This window comes from Oncorhynchus masou, chromosome 13 (genome assembly GCF_036934945.1).
Source record: "Oncorhynchus masou masou isolate Uvic2021 chromosome 13, UVic_Omas_1.1, whole genome shotgun sequence".
Classification (NCBI taxonomy): Eukaryota; Metazoa; Chordata; class Actinopteri; order Salmoniformes; family Salmonidae; genus Oncorhynchus; species Oncorhynchus masou.
Window position 1 is genome coordinate 9,125,831 of NC_088224.1, and position 24,291 is coordinate 9,150,121.

Consider the following 24,291-nt stretch of genomic DNA (forward strand, 5'->3'; position numbering starts at 1 on the left):
ATTTTGGATACACTATAGGGTATACGGTGCTATTTGGGATACACTATAGGGTATACGGTGCTATTTCGGATACACTATAGGGAATATGGTGCTATTTGGGATAAACTATAGATAATAGGGTGCTATATGCATCCAAGGCCATGTGTCAGGTATTGGGAGCGCTGTGTCAATAGGATTCAGACTTTTAGCAGCAGGACAGAGAAACACCAGAATAACCTCACTGATGCCATCAGAACAGGTCCCTGAATGTGACCTGATTATATTACTTATTTTTACTACTGTCTCCATGGCCACCAACCACTAATTCAGTCTTCCTCTGTGTTGACCTACTTTGTGAACTACAGTGAGATGAAGTAACTAAGGTACAGTACTGGAAACCTGAACTATCTTGTAGGTGGCGTTGATGGGAGATGTATTCATTAGTGCTCACTGTAGCAAAACATGTTGCAATGAAAGTGAGCGTTTCTTACTGAACATGTTCTGGTAGTCTCTCCTTCTTTCGGCCTGTTTGCTCCCATTTGGTTCCTAGTGAATATACCCCTGGCCTGAAATATCTCAGGTGGGGTTGTTGGGAGATGGTCCACAACTAATAGAATAATAAACCCATGTTGACATTTCCATGCAGTCTTGAAGAATCAATAACATGCACAAACATCTCATGTTCATCTCATGTAAGACACTTGGACAAAGTGATTTCAACACAGTTCAAACCTTGTTTTTATTCACATTAAATCTGCTCTCATATGATTTATTTTATGTACAGAAAGGTGCTTCACCAATACAGTAACATTGTACGTGTGTATCTGTTATAGAAAATGGTGGCTGTGGTGGGATAGTGTGTAATGCTTTATACATAGAGGTTATGTTGTCACAGATCAAGCACAGTAGTAGTAGTATCGTGTTTGGAACAACGGAGGATGAAGCCCTACACAGTGAAATGTTGTCAGTGGAGACATGAACACAGCCTGAGTGAGCAATTCATCATGCACCTTCTCCCTATTCATTAAAATACTATCTCTCCCATGCCTTTAGTTGAACTGTCTGATCCGGACTACTGTATACACGGTTCTCCAACATGTTATCATTTAAGGGCATGTTTTGTTCTTGATTGCAGGAAATGGCAGTTACAGGTGTTCAAAAAAAAAGTTACTCAGCAGCACCACTTAATCCCGGGGAGAACCTTGCCTGTATACCATGTGTTGTCCGACTTACTCGATTCTCAGTGTAGTACTGAATGTACGCAGCAGCACCAAATAAATGTAATTTCTCTCATCTCGTTGAAAAAAATATTTTTCTTCTGCTGATCACAGCAGATAAAGTGCCAATAGGTATGATGCAAAAGCCTAGAACTTCCAAAGGCAACTTTCTTTCCATAAACCAATCAGCATGCAGCTTTAGTTAGTGCCAACATTGCCCTAGTGCATTCCTTCTCAGAGGGGGATAATTCATTAAATGACCAAAAAAAAAGGATGTGTGATTTGTGAGCTTTTTTTCTGATTCTTATAAGTTGACATCTCTCATCTCAAACCTCATAAATACAAAATAAATATTTTTATCCTTTCAATATCTTCTCTTGAAACATTATTAGAAAGAATGTTTGACATCTCAGAATTTAAGGCAATTTGCCACCAATTCTGTTCTTATTTGAAGTGCCGAGACTGATGTACTCAACCCTCCTGAGGATTGTCCGTAAAGGATGGACAGACTACACTGCATCAACACATTTTGCACTCAACTAAAAGGTGATACGTAATGACTACAGCAATTTCACGTGAAAATAAGAATAACAAGACCAGCTTATCTCAAAACTTCTCCTGAAAACGGTGTCCCACAAAAAACATATACAAAAATAAAACCGGTCCTAAATACTCCCTAAAAATCTTTAATGTTTACTGATAGTTTATGTAAAACAATGTGTCCATAAAACAAGAAGTGATTGCTGTTTAAGTATTATTGTAGGTTTTTAAAACCATTACTTTGAAACAGAGATAAAAATAATAATTATAAAGCTTGTGAAAGTATTCATCCCCTTGTGCATTTTTCCTATTTTGTTGCCTTACAACCTGGAATTAAAATGGATTTTGGGGGGGGGGGGGTTTGTATCCTTTGATTTACACAACATGTCTTCCACGTTAAAGATGCAAAATATTTTTGGGTGTGAAACAAACAAGAAATAAGACAAAAAAAAATGAAAACTTCAGCGTGCATAACTATTCACCCCCCCCCAAAGTCAATACTTTGTAGAGCCACCTTTTGCAGCAACTACAGCTGCAAGTCTCTTGGGGTATGTCTCTATAAACTTGGCACATCTAGCCACTGGGATTTTTGCCCATTCTTCAAGGCAAAACTGCTCCAGCTCCTTCAAGTTGGATGGGTTCCGCTGGTGTAGAGTAATCTTTAAGTCACACCACAGATTCTCAATTAGATTGAGGTCTGGGCTTTGACTAGGCCATTCAAAGACATTTAAATGTTTCCCCTTAAACCACTCGAGTGTTGCTTTAGCGGTATGCTTAGGGTCATTGTCCTCCTTGGATGGTGAACCTTCGTCCCAGTCTCAAATGTCTTCAAGACTGAAACAGGTTTCCCTCAAGAATTTCCCTGTATTTAGCGCCATCCACCATTCCTTCAATTCTGGCCAGATTCCCCAGTCTCAGCCGATGGAAAACATCCCCACAGCATGATGCTGCCACCACCATGCTTCACTGTGGGGATGTTGTTCTCGGAGTGATGAGGTGTTGGGTTTGCGCAAGACGTAGCATTTTCTTTGATGGCCAAAAAGCTAAATTTTTGTCTCATCTAACCAGAGTACATTCTTCCATATGTTTGGGGAGTCTCCCACATGACTTTTGGGTTATCTTTGGTCTCCTTGTTGCCTGTCTGAATAATGCCCTCCTTGCCTGGTCTGTGAGTTTTGGTGCGTGGCCCTGTCTTGGCAGGTTTGTTGTGGTGCCATATTCTTTCAATTTTTTAATGATTTTAATGGTGCTTCGTGGGATGTTCAAAGTTTCTGATATTTAAAAAAAATACTTTGTACTTCTCCACAACTATGTCCCTGACCTGTTTGGATCGCTCCTTGGTCTTCATGGTGCCGCTTGTTTGGTGGTGTTGCAGACTCTGGGGCCTTTTAGAACAGATGTATGATCTCAGTAGATATATGACAGATCATTTGACACTTAGATTGCACACAGGTGGACTTTATTTAACTAATTATGTGACTTCTGAAGGTAAATTGGTTGCACCAGATCTTATTTAGGGGCTTCATAGTAAAGGGGGTGAATACATATGCACCACTTTCACGTTTTTTGTTTTTGAAACAAGTATTTTTTTTTTCATTTCACTTCATCAATTCGGACCATTCTGTGTCTGTCCATTACATGAAATCCAAATAAAAATACATTTAAAATGTCAGGTTATAATGGAACAAAATAGAAAAAATGCCAAGAGGGGTGAATACTTCTGACCAGGGCCGTATATAGGGAACAGGGTGTCACTTGGGACCCAGACCTAGTGGTAGCCTGGGTACTACACTATATGCACTCTACAATGTTACATAATGATATTTCCAAATCCTTGTTTGACAAGAAGGAACACTGTCTGGCACTCAGGCTAAGATACTGACACATAATTAAGTAAAATCAAGTATTACGACAAATCAATAAATAAGGATAATTATTATTTATAAAAATAAGGAAAATGATTGATAAGAAAAAGGGGTACAGGCAGAAATATAGGCTCTCTCCCTCCCTCAGTTTTATCTTCTTCTTGTCCTTTTCCTCTCAGTACTGCAGTGACTGAACTAAATGAGTGTGTGTGTGTAGCAGTATAATGTGTCATTGTCATCGACTGAAGAATCCCTATGCTCCATTCCCACCTCAGCACCATTCCTAATCATTAGTGGGCATGTGATCCCCCAGAGCTTGGAGGAATCGTACTCCCCCCACCCCCTCCTCTGTGTCCATGCCTGCCGTCTTTCCCATGTCCCAGAATGCAGTGTGCACTTCCACAGCCCTCGTCATCTCCCTCACTCTCAGAGGAGGACTCCCCAAACTGTTTGGGCTTCTCGTAGACGCAGCAACCTGGGGGAGGGGTCAAGAATACTCAGTCATCAGCCACCAATAATATCTAGAACTGCAGCATGCACAGGCCTGTGTAAATAACATCACCCTCAGGTATCTATTGCAGAGAGCCAGCTGGGACGATGACAGAACAGGTGACTGCATCTGAACAGTCGGGAAACAGGTGGGAAATGGACACTCACACTTGGAGGACCTCCTTCCCAGATGCTCGTTGTCCACTGTGTCGCTGGACCACTCCACCTTCTTGTCAGTCTTTCTCTTCCTCAGCTTGATGGTCAGGCTACGTCCCTCCTGAGAGACACGCAGAGAGGAGCCTGTTTTTGAGATTCACCTTCATACACATAACAGGCAATGGGTGTTTCTCTTGTCAACAGGGCCGTGTAGCCAGTCAACATCATATTTACGTGTACAACTGGCAATGTACTAAACTTGACAGCTAGGCTAGATCAAGTGAAGTAAGATAAAATAATTTCGTCATGATTCTATGAGCGAGCTAACGGTTATTATGACTGTGGTGCTAATGTTAACTAGCTAACTGTAGTTAGTTAAAATACCTAGCTAACGTTAGCTCCAATCTTTGGTGCGGCCACATGATGCATATCTACCTAGTTATTATCCTTCTTCATCATATTATTCGCTAATTATAGCAGTTTCTATAGCTAGCTTACCTGCTGGGGCGGTGGCGGTGTGTCAACTTGAACGGTCTCCGTTATCGTCTCGCTAGAAGTACCTGGCGCCTCCGCCATCCTGATATTAACCTGTCGGTTCTGAACTCGCACCAGCTGTCAACAAGCGAAATGTCAACTGACGTTATTTTATGAACAACAATCACTCTGTTTCTTCAATCCGACACGTTGAGTCGAATTAATCGTGATCAACCCTGTCGAGATACTCTGACTCCTCGTTGGACGTTCGACGAGAAGATTTTTGGGGGAAGGAATTTCCAGACGGACCACTTCCAGTTGCTCCCCGCACAAACGAGTCCGGTGGGGAACATTGAGCTTGATGCACTTTTGCTATGGTTGGGACACGAAAGACATAGCTAGTCAATAAGAAATTGTAAAATCTGTTTAGGCTATCAGTTCTACATAATTCATAAAGTGTTTGATAAAGTGTCAAACAAATTACAATTAAGATATAGTGAACAAATGAGTATATTCTCCGTTCGGTCGTAGTTGAAAGGTCGCAGCTTGTTTAACATGTCTGCGCCCACGAGCACGTCATCTTGAAGGTAGAGCACATATTATTTATCATTCATTGGAATAATGTAGTCAACAGCGCTCAATCAATATATATTATTATGAGTATGACTATAAAACAGCAATGTAGCAAAGTGACAGAAGTCTCTGAAGAGGTGCATTTAAAATATTATTCTCTTGAGTCTGTTTTACCCCAATGTATCACCTAGCTTCAATCATCATTCATGCACTTATCCAGGCAGCGTAATTCGCAAACAGAAAGCAAATGCCTAGACCCATGGCATGTTTGAAATGGATGATTGGAATAGATTTGAAAATGTCTTTAACATTTTTCCAATGAAGGGTCTCCTAGACTCACGTCGTCTATGGGAAATCACTGGCTGCCTTATTTGCTTTGCTTTCATTTTCTCTTGATTTGTTTTGCAGGAGATGTGGAGGTCCGCTTGTGGCCTCTCTGTGAGGGCAGCAGAGAGGGCAATACACAGACAATGTTCACGTAGGCTCTATTCTCACAATGCGGAAAAACCTCCTCCTCAATCTACTCCCAGGACCCAGGCGGAGAAAGAGAGGCGGAGGAGAGATAAGGAGGAGGCCATACTGAGCAGTCAACACAACGTAGGTGACCTCACTCCTAGTTAGTGGACTCTTACACATAACAAACAAAGACATAGACTTGTTTTGTTTTACATGAAAGTTAAATCCATTTTCAGAATGTTGAAGATCAAGGAATGAAATGGAGTGAGAAAGAGAGGATATCGTACAGTGTTTCAACACCTCCTGGAGAGAAGAAAGGTAATGAATGTCCCAAAGACTTTAGTGATGGAGGACAAAATGGATACAGTTACATATCAGCATATTATTTTTGAAGATATATATTGTATCGTTTTGACAATATCGCAATAATATTTTTTACGCTAGTTGGCAATACTCCCGGATTTTTCCTTCATAGTTTGTTTTCCATCTTCTTTCTAAATAGGGAGCCAATGTGTTTTCAGCACTTTATTTCTGTGACTGATCAAAACTCGTTCTCATGTCTCTGTCTTGTCCCTCTGCAGCAGACATATGGTGAGCAATATGTTTGTAACATCAAATCTCAATAAAAATCACAGTATCGAATTGTAATACATACAGAATCAGGAGAATCGCAATACATATTGTTTCGGCACCAAAGTATCGTGATAATATCGTATCGTGAGGTCCCTGGCAATTCCTAGTCCTAAAAGACTTCCACCCACCCTTACGTCCTGTCATGAACGCAGAGATCAGGCTGGTTTCACTGGGATAATACAACAAGTGGTCTATTGACGCACTCGCCTTGCTCCCGTGTGGCAACACTCTCTCGCTAAATAAATTCCTCTCTTGTTCCTCACCGTCCCTTGTTTAGACACCACCCTGCCCTTCCCTTCGTCCTACAGCCCGGAGTATGTGGAGACCAGTTGGTACCCGTGGTGGGAGAAGGAAGGCTTCTTCACCCCAGAGATCAATGTAAGAGAATAGAGCATCATAATAAGCCATATTTCAAACTGCCTGATGATGCTCCCGTGTTAGGAACAATCCATCCAGATAACACAGCTCTAATAACAATCCATCCAGATAACACAGCTCTAATAACAATCCATCCAGATAACACAGCTCTAATAACAATCTATCCAGATAACACAGCTCTAATAACAATCTATCCAGATAACACAGCTCTAATAACAATCTATCCAGATAACACAGCTCTAATAACAATCTATCCAGATAACACAGTTCTAATAACTATCTATCCAGATAACACAGCTCTAATAACAATCTATCCAGATAACACAGCTCTAATAACAATCTATCCAGATAACACAGCTCTAATAACAATCTATCCAGATAACACAGCTCTAATAACAATCTATCCAGATAACACAGCTCTAATAACAATCTATCCAGATAACACAGTTCTAATAACTATCTATCCAGATAACACAGCTCTAATAACAATCCATCCAGATAACACAGCTCTAATAACAATCTATCCAGATAACACAGCTCTAATAACAATCTATCCAGATAACACAGCTCTAATAACAATCTATCCAGATAACACAGCTCTACAATGCCCATGTTGTTATTTTTGTTGTTGTATCAACGTTTAGGATGGACTGCCACATGCTGTGAATCGCTCCTTCTCAATGTGTATCCCTCCGCCTAATGTGACTGGCACGCTGCACCTCGGCCATGCACTCACAGTGGCCGTAGAGGATGCATTGGTCCGCTGGTAACTATTTCTCACGGACAATAATAGAATCAGTCGGTTTAGAGATGTTTATTTTTTTGGCTGAAATGAAATGGCACCGCATCAAATTCCTATCTGTCGTATGAGATCTCTCAGAGCTGAAATGTGTTACTTTTTGAATGGCTAATGTATTTGACATGTTTTAGGAGATGTGATGAAGTGTATTGTTGTACTGATTGAATGTGTGGTTGTATCAGGAGGAGGATGCAGGGCTACAAAGTTGTCTGGGTACCAGGCTGTGACCATGCAGGCATCGCTACACAGGTATGTCTCCCTGACCTGACTATCCATATTATCTTTCACATTTGCTTCTCTTTCAAGCTAAATGTAAAACCCGTGTCCAACCTTCTGGTCTTAATCTCAGACGGTGGTGGAGAGGAGGTTGTTTAGGGAACGAGGGAAGCGAAGACAGGACCTCAGCAGGGAGGAGTTTCTAAAGGAGGTGTGGACGTGGAAGAAAGAGTGAGTATGAGGTCCCTTTCTGTCCTCTTGTTATTCATCTCTCTCTCCTTTTTTCTCTCTCTTTTTCTCTTTTTCTCTCTTTCTCTCTCTTTTTCTCTCTCTCTTTTTCTCTCTCTTTTTCTCTCTCTTTTTTCTCTCTTTTTCTCTCTCTTTCTCTCTCTTTTCTCTCTCTTTTTCTCTCTTTTTCTCTCTCTCTTTTTCTCTCTTCTCTCTCTCTCTCTTTTTTTCTCTCTCTCTTTTTCTCTCTTTTTCTCTCTCTTTTTCTCTCTCTCTCTTTTTTTCTTTCTCTCTCTCTTTCTTCTTTTTCTCTCTCTCATTTTCTCTCTTCTCTCGATCCTTTTCTCTCACTCTCTCTCTCTCTTTTTCTCTTTTTCTCTCTTTCTCCTTTTCTCTCTCTCTCTCTTTTTCTTTTTCTCTCTCTCTCCTCTGCCTGCTGTTCTCTGACACTGCTTTCCACTGTCATTAGTAGAATCCTATAACTATCCATCTTCTTAATGAGATAAAGCAAGATGATTCTATTTTCACATTTGGTTCTGTCTGTGTGTTCTAGTAAGGGTTCTGTCTGTGTGTTCCAGTACGGGTTCTGTCTGTCTGTGTGTTCCAGTACGGGTTCTGTCTGTGTTCCAGTACGGGTTCTGTCTGTGTTCTAGTATGGGTTCTGTCTGTGTTCTAGTATGGGTTCTGTCTGTCTGTGTGTTCTAGTAAGGGTTCTGTCTGTGTTCTAGTATGGGTTCTGTCTGTGTGTGTGTTCCAGGAAGGGAGAGGAGATCTATCACCAGCTGAGGAAACTTGGTGCGTCTCTGGACTGGAGCAGAGCCTGCTTCACCATGGATCCAGTAAGACAGTAATATTACACTACATCATCACAGACTCACTGGCCTTGTGGTTAGAATGTCCGCCCTGACATTGGATGGTTGGGAGTTCGATCCCCGGCCAAGTCCTACCAAAGACAGTAAAAATGGGACCCTATGAGTCTCTGCTCAGCACTCAGAATTAAGGAAATAGATTGGAGATACGGCACTGTCCAGGGGGTGTTCATCAGAAACAGGAGATAGACTAGTGTCCTGTCCAGGGGGTGTTCATCAGAAACAGGAGATAGACTAGTGTCCTGTCCAGGGGGTGTTCATCAGAAACAGAAAGCAAGTCTTGTCTACTTATATACCACACTGTTATAGTATTGTTATTGTAGTATGTTATGTTATTGATGTCGTTATCACATACAGGTTATGTTATTGTCCGTTCTTCTGCTCAGCTCTTTCTTCCCGTGTGTACGTACCTTTTGTGTGTGGGTGTTTTCAGGGCTTCAGCAGTGCTGTGACCGAGGCCTTTGTAAGGCTGTGTGACTCTGGTCTGATCTATCGCTCAGAGGGGCTGGTCAACTGGAGCTGTGCTTTGGAGTCGGCCATCTCTGATATAGAGGTTAGTCTATCATCTCTGATATAGTCTATCATCTCTGATATAGTTTATCATCTCTGAGATAGTATATCATCTCTGATATAGTATATCATCTCTGAGATAGTATATCATCTCTGAGATAGTCTATCATCTCTGAGATAGTATATCATCTCTGAGATAGTATATCATCTCTGAGATAGTCTATCATCTCTGAGATAGTCTATCATCTCCGAGATAGAGGTTAGTCTTAACTATTAGACGAGACCCTCTACTCTCTTAGTGTTAGCATGTCACTTTAGCAACAACATCATCTTTGCTATGTGCTACAGAAAATGATGTACAGCTTCAGTTTGTACAAATTATTGTCTGCAGTTAAATAAGATGTTATTTTCAAATTGTTAACTTGAGATGATGAATCATCGTGGTGTTTTATATGAGAGATGTATTGACGCTTCCTGCAGGTTGACTCCAAGCAGCTGTCTGGCAGAACCATGTTGTCTGTCCCTGGCTACCAGAACAGGGTGGAGTTTGGGACCATGGTCACCTTCAGCTACCCTATAGACGGCCAGGGTGAGTGGTTGGGTTGAGTCCCAAATGGCACCCTATTTAGGGCTCTGGACAAAAGTAGTGCACTGTGTAGGGAATAGGGTGCCATTTGAGATGTAATCTCAGTATCTGGGTTGTGATCCTCCTGTATGTCTGCTGTTGTCTGGGATTTCTCCCATCTTTCCTGTTGTTTATACTCTCTTTCTCTTTATTAGATGGAGAGGTGGCAGTGTCGACCACTCGTCCTGAGACCATGTTGGGTGATGTGGCCATCGCTGTGCATCCTGAGGACCCTCGATATCAGGCTAGTATACTTCAGATTAAATCCTGAGGACCCTCGATATCAGGCTAGTATACTTCAGATTAAATCCTGAGGACCCTCGATATCAGGCTAGTATACTTCAGATTAAATCCTGAGGACCCTCGATATCAGGCTAGTATTCTTCAGATTAAATCCTGAGGACCCTCGATATCTTTATTGTACCACTGTGTATGATTACTAGTTGTCTTTTAGCTGAGACTTCTAAATGTTTCACTCCTATTTGTCTTGCAGGCAGTTCATGGTAAACAGTGCAGACACCCATTCGCTGACCGACTCTTACCCATCATCACTGACACTATGGTGGACATGGAGCTGGGTACAGGTACAGGAACGGTCTTGATGGAATTTGAACAGCAATGTGTCAGGAACAAGAACAAGCTAGTTATGCTAAAGGCTGTTATGGTACAAAACAAAGATCATTCTGAAAACCATTCCTTCTTTATTGTTCTCTCTGTCCTGTCTGTGTCTCTCTCTCTGTCTGTGTCTCTGTCTCTCTCTCTCTCTCTCTGTCTGTCCTATCTGCCTGTCTGTCTCTCTGTCTGTCTCTGTCCTGTCTGTCTGTCTCTCTCCCTCTCTTTCTCTCTGGCTGTCTCTCTCTCTCTCTGTCCTGTCCGTCTGTCTCTCTCTCTGTCCTGTCTATCTGTCTCTCTCTCTCTCTCTCTCTCTCTCTGTCTGTCCTATCTGCCTGTCTGTCTCTCTGTCTGTCTCTGTCCTGTCTGTCTGTCTCTCTCCCTCTCTTTCTCTCTGGCTGTCTCTCTCTCTCTCTGTCCTGTCTGTCTGTCTCTCTCCCTCTCTTTCTCTCTGGCTGTCTCTCTCTCTCTCTGTCCTGTCCGTCTGTCTCTCTCTCTGTCCTGTCTATCTGTCTCTCTCGCTCTCTTTCTCTGTCTGTGTCTCTCTCTCTGTCTGTGTCTCTGTCTCTCTCTCTCTCTCTCTGTCTGTCCTATCTGCCTGTCTGTCTCTGTCCTGTCTGTCTGTCTCTCTCCCTCTCTTTCTCTCTGGCTGTCTCTCTCTCTCTCTGTCCTGTCCGTCTGTCTCTCTCTCTGTCCTGTCTATCTGTCTCTCTCGCTCTCTTTCTCTGTCCATCTGCGTCTGTCTCTGTCTGTCCGTTTGTTTCTGTCTGTGTTTCTCAGGTGCTGTAAAAGTTACTCCAGCTCACGACCACACTGACTTCCTGCTTTCCCAGCGGCACTCTCTTCCTCGCCTCACTGTGATTGGAGGAGACGGCACAATGACCCCTCTCTGTGGCCAATGGCTGGAGGTACACTATCTCATCCAGAGATTGTTGCTGTCGGTTACTGTGATTTGTCTGGCAGTTGCGTAACATCTGAGAGATATCTAATCTTTCCCTCCCATCACAGGGAGTGAAGCGTTTTGATGCCAGAGAACAAGTGATCGATGCGCTGACAGAGAAGATGCTGTTCAGAGGGAAAAGGGATCATGCCATGTCTTTACCTGTCTGCAGGTAGAGGGAGACATTCACTGTCTGTTCCCTCTCTCTTGAGACAGAAAGGGTGTTCGAATCACATCGTGTAGTGCCCTGATAATGTAGCGCCCTGATAATGTAGTGCCCTGATAATGTAGTGCCCTGATAATGTAGCGCCCTGATAATGTAGTGCCCTGATAATGTAGTGCCCCGATAATGTAGCGCCCTGATAATGTAGCGCCCTGATAATGTAGTGCCCTGATAATGTAGTGCCCTGATAATGTAGCGCCCTGATAATGTAGTGCCCTGATAATGTAGTGCCCTGATAATGTAGCGCCCTGATAATGTAGTGCCCGATAATGTAGTGCCCCGATAATGTAGTGCCCTGATAATGTAGCGCCCTGATAATGTAGCGCCCTGATAATGTAGTGCCCTGATAATGTAGCGCCCTGATAATGTAGTGCCCTGATAATGTAGTGCCCTGATAATGTAGAGCCCTGATAATGTAGAGCCCTGATAATGTAGCGCCCTGATAATGTAGTGCCCTGATAATGTAGTGCCCTGATAATGTAGTGCCCCGATAATGTAGTGCCCTGATAATGTAGTGCCCTGATAATGTAGTGCCCTGATAATGTAGCGCCCTGATAATGTAGCGCCCTGATAATGTAGCGCCCTGATAATGTAGCGCCCTGATAATGTAGCGCCCTGATAAGGTAGTGCCCTGATAAATCAAACCCAGATTATGGGATAAATTAAAAAGATGATTACTTTTGCAGTGAAAGACAGTATGTTTACAAGTGACATATAGGACAGAGGGTTTTTTCAGTTATCCCAGAAGCTGTTTTGATTTAGTCAGTAATCTATATGTGGACAGAAGCTGTTTTGACTTAGTCAGTAATCTAATATGTGTACAGAAGAGATATGGGTTTGATGTGGTTACCTGCTGTTCATCCAGAATGCCCACCTCCTGCAATTTCACATAGAAATCCAATCAGTTTCCCAAAATGAACTGAATAACAGAACGGGTAACACGCCAGGATAACATGCCAGGGGAACACGTAACACGTCAGGGTAACACGTCAGGGTAACACATAACACGTCAGGGTAACACGTCAGGGTAACACATCAGGGTAACACGTAACACGTCAGGGTAACACGTCAGGGTAACACGTAACATGTCAGGGTAACACGTCAGGGTAACACGTAACACGTCAGGGTAACACGTAACACGTCAGGGTAACACGTAACACGTCAGGGTAACACGTCAGGGTAACACATAACACGTCAGGGTAACACGTCAGGGTAACACATCAGGGTAACACGTAACACGTCAGGGTAACACGTCAGGGTAACACGTCGGGGTAACACGTAACACGTCAGGGTAACACGTAACACGTCAGGGTAACACGTAACACGTCGGGGTAACACGTCGGGGTAACACGTCGGGGTAACACGTCGGGGTAACACGTCGGGGTAACACGTCGGGTAACACGTAACACGTCAGGGTAACACGTAACACGTCAGGGTAACACGTAACACGTCAGGGTAACACGTCAGGGTAACACGTAACACGTCAGGGTAACACGTCAGGGTAACACGTCAGGGTAACACGTCAGGGTAACACGTAACACATAACACGTAACACGTCAGGGTAACACGTAACACATCAGGGTAACACGTCAGGGTAACATGTCAGGGTAACACGTCAGGATCGTCAGCATCTTGTTTACTATCCTACTGACCTCACCATAGAGTTAAGGCCACACCCAGTTGCTATGTTAAAGCTTTTTTTGTCTTATTCTGCTAATTATTTCTCTTGTCCTCTTTCCCCCTCCTGTGTGTCAGTCGTTCTGGGGATGTCATTGAACCTTTGTTGAAGAAGCAGTGGTTTGTGCGTTGTGGAGAGATGGCCCAGAGAGCCATACAGGTGATTGGACTGTCTCTTTGTGTTGTAGTATTTGCTGTAGGTCACCTCAGCCTGTCTGCTTCAGTGGCACCCTATTCGCTACATAGTGCACTGCTTTTAACCACTGCCCTGTGTAGGTGAGAGGGTCTGTTTATCATTTGAACATGTCAATGAAGAGGATGTAATGCATGGCGCTGACTCTCTCTCCCCTTCTTTCTCTCTCTCTCCCCTTCTTTCTCTCTCTCTCCCCTTCTTTCTCTCTCTCTCCCCCTCTTTCTCTCTCTCTCCCCCTCTTTCTCTCTCTCTCCACCCTCTTTCTCTCTCTCCCCCTCTTTCTCTCTCTCCACCCTCTTTCTCTCTCCCCCTCTTTCTCTCCTTTTCTTTCTCTCTCTCTCTCCACCCTCTTTCTCTCTCTCCCCCTCTTTCTCTCTCTCTCCTCTCTCTCCCTCTCTTTCTGTCTCTCTCCCTCTCTGTGTGTGTCTCTCTCTCTCTCTCTCCTCTCCCTCAGGCAGTAGATGAGGGACAGTTAGAGATCATTCCTCACTTCTACGCCAAAACATGGAGTAGCTGGCTCTCCAACATCAGGTCAGTAAGAGTGGAGAAAGTATAACTTTTCTAAATATCAAAAGGTCCCCCCCACTGGACCTAGCTGCAAGATTCTCAGCAGGAGAGAGAAATAAGCAGGACATCTGGAATCTTCCAACTAGGATGTCAGTCACAATTATATTCCAAACTGAACTGAACAATAGCGTGACGTGTGAGAGAAGCAACAACCTGTCTGTTTGTTTGTCTTCCTGTTGGACTAGCAACACCGGGCCCCGACATCTTCATTGTTTTATTGTTGCTTTTTCACCCCTTAGTGTTATTAAAATAGTCCTTGTTATGACTTACGTGGTTTTAACAATGTGATGCCTGTTTGTGTTTTCCACGTCAGTGATTGGTGCATATCCAGGCAGCTTTGGTGGGGTCATCAGATTCCAGCCTATCGAGTGACTCTCTCAGATTCCACTGACATTCAGGAGGAGGTGCACTGCATGTTTCAGGCTGGATTTCACGCTCTCACAGTCACACTTATCAACGAATTGCAGTCATATTTTTGTATTGTAAACAACGTTATTTATTGTGTGTGTTATTTTCCTCAGGAGCTCTGGGTCTGGGGCAGGAGTGAGGAGGAGGCCAGAGAGCGGGCTGCTGGAAAATATGGAGTGACTGCTGACACCATTACACTGACTCAGGGTGACTGCTGACACCATTACACTGACTCAGGGTGACTGTTGACACCATTACACTGACTCAGGGTGACTGCTGACACCATTACACTGACTCAGGGTGACTGCTGACACCATTACACTGACTCAGGGTGACTGCTGACACCATTACACTGACTCGGGGTGACTGCTGACACCATTACACTGACTCAGGGTGACTGCTGACACCGTTTCACTGACTCAGGGTGACTGCTGACCCCATTACACTGACACCATTACACTGACTCGGGGTGACTGCTGACCCCATTACACTGACTCAGGGTGACTGCTGACACCATTACACTGACTCAGGGTGACTGCTGACACCATTACACTGACTCAGGGTGACTGCTGACACCATTACACTGACTCAGGGTGACTGCTGACACCATTACACTGACTCAGGGTGACTGCTGACACCATTACACTGACTCGGGGTGAATGCTGACACCATTTCACTGACTCGGGGTGACTGCTGACACCATTACACTGACTCGGGGTGACTGCTGACCCCATTACACTGACTGCTTGACTGCTGACCCCATTACACTGGCCCCATTACACTGACTCGGGGTGACTGCTGACCCCATTACACTGACTCAGGGTGACTGCTGACACCATTACACTGACTCAGGGTGACTGGTGACACCATTACACTGACTCGGGGTGACTGCTGACACCATTACACTGACTCAGGGTGACTGCTGACACCATTACACTGACTCAGGGTGACTGCTGACACCATTACACTGACTCATGGTGACTGCTGACACCATTACACTGACTCAGGGTGACTGCTGACACCATTACACTGACACCATTACACTGACTCGGGGTGAATGCTGACACCATTACACTGACTCGGGGTGACTGCTGACACCATTACACTGACTCGGGGTGACTGCTGACACCATTACACTGACTCAGGGTGACGGCTGACCCCATTACACTGACTCGGGGTGACTGCTGACCCCATTACACTGACTCAGGGTGACTGCTGACACCATTACACTGACTCAGGGTGACTGCTGACACCATTACACTGACTCGGGGTGACTGCTGACACCATTACACTGACACCATTACACTGACTCGGGGTGAATGCTGACACCATTACACTGACTCGGGGTGACTGCTGACACCATTACACTGACTCGGGGTGACTGCTGACACCATTACACTGACACCATTACATTGACTCGGGGTGACTGCTGACCCCATTACACTGACTCAGGGTGACTGCTGACACCATTACATTGACTCGGGGTGACTGCTGACACACCATTACACTGACTCAGGGTGACTGCTGACCCCATTACACTGACTCGGGGTGACTGCTGACCCCATTACACTGACTCAGGGTGACTGTTGACACCATTACACTGACTCAGGGTGACTGCTGACACCATTGCACTGACTCAGGGTGACTGCTGACCCCATTACACTGACACCATTACACCGACTCAGGGTGACTGCTGACACCATTACACTGACTCAGGGTGACTGCTGACACCATTACACTGACTCAGGGTGACTGCTGACACCATTACACTGACTCAGGGTGACTGCTGACACTATTAAACTGACTCAGGGTGACTGCTGACACCATTACACTGACTCAGGGTGACTGCTGACACCATTACACTGACACCATTACACTGACTCGGGGTGAATGCTGACACCATTACACTGACTCGGGGTGACTGCTGACACCATTACACTGACTCAGGGTGACTACTGACCCCATTACACTGACCCCATTACACTGACTCGGGGTGACTGCTGACCCCATTACACTGACTCGGGGTGACTGCTGACCCCATTACACTGACTCAGGGTGACTGCTGACACCATTACATTGACTCGGGGTGACTGCTGACCCCATTACACTGACTCGGGGTGACTGCTGACACACCATTACACTGACTCAGGGTGACTGCTGACCCCATTACACTGACTCGGGGTGACTGCTGACCCCATTACACTGACTCGGGGTGACAGCTGACACCATTACACTGACTCGCGGTGACTGCTGACACCATTACACTGACTCAGGGTGACTGCTGACACCATTACACTGACTCAGGGTGACTGCTGACACCATTACACTGACTCAGGGTGACTGCTGACACCATTACACTGACTCAGGGTGACTGCTGACACCATTACACTGACACCATTACACCGACTCAGGGTGACTGCTGACACCATTACACTGACTCAGGGTGACTGCTGACACCATTACACTGACTCAGGGTGACTGCTGACACCATTACACTGACACCATTACACTGACTCGGGGTGAATGCTGACACCATTACACTGACTCGGGGTGACTGCTGACACCATTACACTGACTCAGGGTGACTGCTGACCCCATTACACTGACTCGGGGTGACTGCTGACACCATTACACTGACTCAGGGTGACTGCTGACACCATTACACTGACTCAGGGTGACTGCTGACACCATTATACTGACTCAGGGTGACTGCTGACACCATTACACTGACTCAGGGTGACTGCTGACACCATTACACTGACTCAGGGTGACTGCTGACACCATTACACTGACTCAGGGTGAATGCTGACACCATTACACTGACTCAGGGTGACTGCTGACACCATTACACTGACTCAGGGTGACTGCTGACACCATTACACTGACTCAGGGTGACTGCTGACACCATTTCACTGACTCAGGGTGACTGCTGACACCATTACACTGACTCAGGGTGACTGCTGACACCATTACACTGACTCAGGGTGACTGCTGACACCATTACACTGACTCAGGGTGACTGTTGACACCATTACACTGACTCTGGGTGACTGCTGACACCATTACACTGACTCAGGGTGACTGCTGACACCATTACACTGACTCAGGGTGACTGTTGACACCATTACACTGACTCAGGGTGACTGCTGACACCATTACACTGACTCAGGGTGACTGCTGACACCATTACACTGACTCAGGGTGACTGCTGACACCATTACACTGACTCAGGGTGACTGCTGACACCATTACACTGACTCGGGGTGACTGCTGACACCATTACACTGACTCAGGGTGACTGTTGACACCATTACACTGACTCAGGGTGACTGTTGACACCATTACACTGACTCAGGGTGACTGCTGACACCATTACACTGACTCAGGGTGACTGCTGACACCATTACACTGACTCAGGGTGACTGCTGACCCCATTACACTGACCCCATTACACTGACTCAGGGTGACTGCTGACACCATTACACTGACACCATTACACTGACTCGGGGTGAATGCTGACACCATTACACTGACTCGGGGTGAATGCTGACACCATTACACTGACTCGGGGTGACTGCTGACCCCATTACACTGACTCAGGGTGACTGCTGACACCATTACACTGACTCAGGGTGACTGCTGACACCATTACACTGACTCAGGGTGACTGCTGACACCATTACACTGACTCAGGGTGACTGCTGACACCATTACACTGACTCAGGGTGACTGCTGACACCATTACACTGACTCAGGGTGACTGCTGACACCATTACACTGACTCAGGGTGACTGCTGACACCATTACACTGACTCAGGGTGACTGCTGACACCATTACACTGACTCGGGGTGAATGCTGACACCATTTCACTGACTCGGGGTGACTGCTGACACCATTACACTGACTCGGGGTGACTGCTGACCCCATTACACTGACTGCTTGACTGCTGACCCCATTACACTGGCCCCATTACACTGACTCGGGGTGACTGCTGACCCCATTACACTGACTCAGGGTGACTGCTGACACCATTACACTGACTCAGGGTGACTGGTGACACCATTACACTGACTCGGGGTGACTGCTGACACCATTACACTGACTCAGGGTGACTGCTGACACCAATACACTGACTCAGGGTGACTGCTGACACCATTACACTGACTCATGGTGACTGCTGACACCATTACACTGACTCATGGTGACTGCTGACACCATTACACTGACACCATTACACTGACTCGGGGTGAATGCTGACACCATTACACTGACTCGGGGTGACTGCTGACACCATTACACTGACTCGGGGTGACTGCTGACACCATTACACTGACTCAGGGTGACGGCTGACCCCATTACACTGACTCGGGGTGACTGCTGACCCCATTACACTGACTCAGGGTGACTGCTGACACCATTACACTGACTCAGGGTGACTGCTGACACCATTACACTGACTCGGGGTGACTGCTGACACCATTACACTGACACCATTACACTGACTCGGGGTGAATGCTGACACCATTACACTGACTCGGGGTGACTGCTGACACCATTACACTGACTCGGGGTGACTGCTGACACCATTACACTGACACCATTACATTGACTCGGGGTGACTGCTGACCCCATTACACTGACTCAGGGTGACTGCTGACACCATTACATTGACTCGGGGTGACTGCTGACACACCATTACACTGACTCAGGGTGACTGCTGACCCCATTACACTGACTCGGGGTGACTGCTGACCCCATTACACTGACTCAGGGTGACTGTTGACACCATTACACTGACTCAGGGTGACTGCTGACACCATTGCACTGACTCAGGGTGACTGCTGACCCCATTACACTGACACCATTACACCGACTCAGGGTGACTGCTGACACCATTACACTGACTCAGGGTGACTGCTGACACCATTACACTGACTCAGGGTGACTGCTGACACCATTACACTGACTCAGGGTGACTGCTGACACTATTAAACTGACTCAGGGTGACTGCTGACACCATTACACTGACTCAGGGTGACTGCTGACACCATTACACTGACACCATTACACTGACTCGGGGTGAATGCTGACACCATTACACTGACTCGGGGTGACTGCTGACACCATTACACTGACTCAGGGTGACTACTGACCCCATTACACTGACCCCATTACACTGACTCGGGGTGACTGCTGACCCCATTACATTGACTCGGGGTGACTGCTGACCCCATTACACTGACTCAGGGTGACTGCTGACACCATTACATTGACTCGGGGTGACTGCTGACCCCATTACACTGACTCGGGGTGACTGCTGACACACCATTACACTGACTCAGGGTGACTGCTGACCCCATTACACTGACTCGGGGTGACTGCTGACCCCATTACACTGACTCGGGGTGACAGCTGACACCATTACACTGACTCAGGGTGACTGCTGACACCATTACACTGACTCAGGGTGACTGCTGACACCATTACACTGACTCAGGGTGACTGCTGACACCATTACACTGACACCATTACACTGACTCAGGGTGACTGCTGACACCATTACACTGACTCAGGGTGACTGCTGACACCATTACACTGACACCATTACACTGACTCGGGGTGAATGCTGACACCATTACACTGACTCGGGGTGACTGCTGACACCATTACACTGACTCAGGGTGACTGCTGACCCCATTACACTGACTCGGGGTGACTGCTGACACCATTACACTGACTCAGGGTGACTGCTGACACCATTACACTGACTCAGGGTGACTGCTGACACCATTATACTGACTCAGGGTGACTGCTGACACCATTACACTGACTCAGGGTGACTGCTGACACCATTACACTGACTCAGGGTGACTGCTGACACCATTACACTGACTCAGGGTGACTGCTGACACCATTTCACTGACTCAGGGTGACTGCTGACACCATTACACTGACTCAGGGTGACTGCTGACACCATTACACTGACTCAGGGTGACTGCTGACACCATTACACTGACTCAGGGTGACTGTTGACACCATTACACTGACTCAGGGTGACTGTTGACACCATTACACTGACTCTGGGTGACTGCTGACACCATTACACTGACTCAGGGTGACTGCTGACACCATTACACTGACTCAGGGTGACTGTTGACACCATTACACTGACTCAGGGTGACTGCTGACACCATTACACTGACTCAGGGTGACTGCTGACACCATTACACTGACTCAGGATGACTGCTGACACCATTACACTGACTCAGGGTGACTGCTGACCCCATTACACTGACTCGGGGTGACTGCTGACACCATTACACTGACTCAGGGTGACTGTTGACACCATTACACTGACTCAGGGTGACTGCTGACACCATTACACTGACTCAGGGTGACTGTTGACACCATTACACTGACTCTGGGTGGCTGCTGACACCATTACACTGACTCAGGGTGACTGCTGACACCATTACACTGACTCAGGGTGACTGTTGACACCATTACACTGACTCAGGGTGACTGCTGACACCATTACACTGACTCAGGGTGACTGCTGACACCATTACACTGACTCAGGATGACTGCTGACACCATTACACTGACTCAGGGTGACTGCTGACCCCATTACACTGACTCGGGGTGACTGCTGACACCATTACACTGACTCAGGGTGACTGTTGACACCATTACACTGACTCAGGGTGACTGTTGACACCATTACACTGACTCAGGGTGACTGCTGACACCATTACACTGACTCAGGGTGACTGCTGACACCATTACACTGACTCAGGGTGACTGCTGACCCCATTACACTGACACCATTACACTGACTCAGGGTGACTGCTGACACCATTACACTGACTCGGGGTGACTGCTGACCCCATTACACTGACTCGGGGTGACTGCTGACCCCATTACACTGACTCGGGGTGACAGCTGACACCATTACACTGACTCAGGGTGACTGCTGACACCATTACACTGACTCATGGTGACTGCTGACACCATTACACTGACTCAGGGTGACTGCTGACCCCATTACACTGACTCAGGGTGACTGCTGACACCATTACACTGACTCAGGGTGACTGCTGACACCATTACACTGACTCAGGGTGACTGCTGACACCATTACACTGACTCGGGGTGACTCACCTTAATAAGTCTGTCTGTCAGGAGATCTGCTTTGCTGCCGTCACATAAACCCATTTAATCGTTTGTAGCCCAACAATGACTCAGAGTCCCTGTGGTGCCACACTATCACAAGCCTGTTCTGTTGTTGTTGTTTTTTTCGATTGGCTCGTTTACACCCTCTCTCTCTCCATGTCAGACCCTGATGTATTGGACACCTGGTTCTCCTCAGGGCTCTTCCCATTTGCCATGTTGGGCTGGCCACAGCAGGTACTTGACTTGCATTTCCTCCCCATATGTTTCACTTTTCACAAACAAAGAAAAATCTGTGTCCCAATTGGCACCTTTTCCCCATAGGGCTATGGTCTAAAGTAGTGCACTATGTAGGGAATAGGGTGCCTTTTCAGGCATCCATTGTATTGTCTAGGACTCATGACATCAACCAGTAAAATATGCCCCATATAGTGCCCACACTTCCTCATGCTTACTTGACGTGTTGTGTCCCCTACAAATATGCCCCCACAGACAAGTGACCTGAGGCAATTCTACCCCAACACTATCCTGGAAACAGGAAGTGACCTCATCTTCTTCTGGGTGGCCAGGATGGTGATGCTTGGCACAGAACTGACTGGGCAGCTACCCTTCAAACAGGTAGCGATACTAACATCAACGTGGTCCGACATTAACGACAACGTGGTCCGACATTAACGACAACGGGGTCCGATACTAACGACAACGGGGTCTGACATTAACGACAACGGGGTCTGACACTAACGACAACGGGGTCTGACATAAACGACAACGGGGTCTGACATAAACGACAACGGGGTCTGACATTAACGACAACGGGGTCTGACATTAACGACAACGGGGTCTGACATTAACGACAACGGGGTCTGACATTAACGACAACGGGGTCTGACACTAACCACAACGGGGTCCGACGTTAACGACAACGGGGTCTGACATTAACGACAACGGGGTCCGATACTAACGACAACGGGGTCTGATATTAACGACAACGGGGTCCGATACTAACAACAACAGGGTCTGATACTAACGACAACGGGGTCTGACATTAACGACAACGGGGTCTGACACTAACCACAACGGGGTCCGACATTAGCGACAACGGGGTCCGATACTAACGACAACGGGGTCTGACATTAACGACAACGGGGTCTGACATTAACAACAACGGGGTCTGACATTAACGACAACGGGGTCTGACATTAACGACAACGGGGTCTGACATTAACGACAACGGGGTCTGACACTAACCACAACGGGGTCTGACATTAACAGTGCTTGATAACAACAACAGAGTATAAATTAGAGCCCCTATTCTTACTCTCTCTCTGTCTCCCTCCCCATCTCTCTATTTCTCTCTCCCTCCCTCTTTCTCTCTCTCTCTCCCAGGTGCTCCTCCACTCTCTGGTGAGGGATAAGCATGGCAGGAAGATGAGTAAATCTCTGGGAAATGTCATCGACCCTTTAGATGTTATCTCTGGCATCTCTCTGGAGGTACACACACGGTCAGACCTGTTCAGCCTGGCCGGGAGACAGAGGACTTGTTAGGAGTAACGACAGAGGACTTGTTAGGAGTAACGACAGAGGACTTGTTAGGAGTAACGACAGAGGACTTGTTAGGAGTAACGACAGAGGACTTGTTAGGAGTAACGACAGAGGACCTGTTTGGAGTAACGACAGAGGACTTGTTAGACAGAGGACTTGTTAGGAGTAACGACAGAGGACTTGTTAGGAGTAACGACAGAGGACTTGTTAGGAGTAACGACAGAGGACTTGTTAGGAGTAACGACAGAGGACTTGTTAGGAGTAACGACAGAGGACTTGTTAGGAGTAATGACAGAGGACTTGTTAGGAGTAACGACAGAGGACCTGTTAGGAGTAACGACAGAGGACTTGTTAGGAGTAACGACAGAGGACTTGTTAGGAGTAACGACAGAGGACTTGCTACGAGTAACGACAGAGGACCTGTTAGGAGTAACGACAGAGGACCTGTTTGGAGTAACGACAGAGGACTTGTTAGACAGAGGACTTGTTAGGAGTAACGACAGAGGACTTGTTAGGAGTAACGACCGAGGACTTGTTAGGAGTAACGACCGAGGACTTGTTAGGAGTAACGACCGAGGACTTGTTAGGAGTAACGACAGAGGACTTGTTAGGAGTAACGACAGAGGACTTGTTAGGAGTAACGACAGAGGACTTGTTAGGAGTAACGACAGAGGACTTGTTAGGAGTAACGACAGAGGACTTGTTAGGAGTAACGACAGAGGACTTGTTTGGAGTAACGACAGAGGACTTGTTAGGAGTAACGACAGAGGACTTGTTAGGAGTAACGACAGAGGACTTGTTAGGAGTAACGACAGAGGACTTGTTAGGAGTAACGACAGAGGACTTGTTAGGAGTAACGACAGAGGACTTGTTAGGAGTAACGACAGAGGACTTGTTAGGAGTAACGACAGAGGACTTGCTACGAGTAACGACAGAGGACCTGTTTGGAGT

The 24,291-nt window shown here is 46.3% G+C and overlaps 2 protein-coding genes across 2 annotated transcripts in view; one reads left to right on the plus strand and one right to left on the minus strand.

The window, feature by feature from the left end:
- Positions 1-1,866: 1,866 nt before the first annotated feature.
- Positions 1,867-5,034, minus strand: ppp1r11 (protein phosphatase 1, regulatory (inhibitor) subunit 11). Its single transcript, XM_064982884.1, has 3 exons — positions 4,745-5,034; positions 4,259-4,367; positions 1,867-4,076 (listed from the first exon to the last, which is right to left on the minus strand). The coding sequence occupies exons 1-3, from the start codon at positions 4,820-4,822 to the stop codon at positions 3,892-3,894; spliced, it is 372 nt and encodes a 123-aa protein (XP_064838956.1). The 5' UTR covers positions 4,823-5,034; the 3' UTR covers positions 1,867-3,891.
- Positions 5,035-5,039: 5 nt separating this feature from the next.
- The window catches only part of vars2 (valyl-tRNA synthetase 2, mitochondrial), a 31,507-nt gene continuing 12,255 nt past the window's right edge, over positions 5,040-24,291 (plus strand). The window contains exons 1-21 of the mRNA XM_064982885.1: positions 5,040-5,307; positions 5,702-5,890; positions 5,986-6,067; positions 6,660-6,760; positions 7,405-7,526; positions 7,742-7,808; positions 7,909-8,006; positions 8,761-8,842; positions 9,306-9,425; positions 9,863-9,971; positions 10,163-10,255; positions 10,505-10,591; positions 11,400-11,527; positions 11,628-11,731; positions 13,538-13,619; positions 14,107-14,183; positions 14,533-14,623; positions 14,741-14,834; positions 21,965-22,035; positions 22,291-22,416; positions 23,185-23,289. Coding sequence (XP_064838957.1) covers positions 5,705-5,890; positions 5,986-6,067; positions 6,660-6,760; positions 7,405-7,526; positions 7,742-7,808; positions 7,909-8,006; positions 8,761-8,842; positions 9,306-9,425; positions 9,863-9,971; positions 10,163-10,255; positions 10,505-10,591; positions 11,400-11,527; positions 11,628-11,731; positions 13,538-13,619; positions 14,107-14,183; positions 14,533-14,623; positions 14,741-14,834; positions 21,965-22,035; positions 22,291-22,416; positions 23,185-23,289 — 2,025 coding nt within the window. The 5' untranslated portion in view covers positions 5,040-5,307; positions 5,702-5,704. The remainder of the gene's footprint in view (positions 5,308-5,701; positions 5,891-5,985; positions 6,068-6,659; positions 6,761-7,404; positions 7,527-7,741; positions 7,809-7,908; positions 8,007-8,760; positions 8,843-9,305; positions 9,426-9,862; positions 9,972-10,162; positions 10,256-10,504; positions 10,592-11,399; positions 11,528-11,627; positions 11,732-13,537; positions 13,620-14,106; positions 14,184-14,532; positions 14,624-14,740; positions 14,835-21,964; positions 22,036-22,290; positions 22,417-23,184; positions 23,290-24,291) is intronic.

What these genes read in the sequence shown, in the direction of transcription:
- ppp1r11 (XM_064982884.1), bottom strand. Translation starts at nt 4,822, where the DNA reads ATGGCGGAGGCGCCAGGTACTTCTAGCGAGACGATAACGGAGACCGTT. An exon ending in CACCGCCACCGCCCCAGCAG is followed by an intron (nt 4,368 to 4,744) that starts GTAAGCTAGCTA and finishes CGTGTCTCTCAG; the next exon opens with GAGGGACGTAGCCTGACCAT. An exon ending in GGGAAGGAGGTCCTCCAAGT is followed by an intron (nt 4,077 to 4,258) that starts GTGAGTGTCCAT and finishes CCCCTCCCCCAG; the next exon opens with GTTGCTGCGTCTACGAGAAG.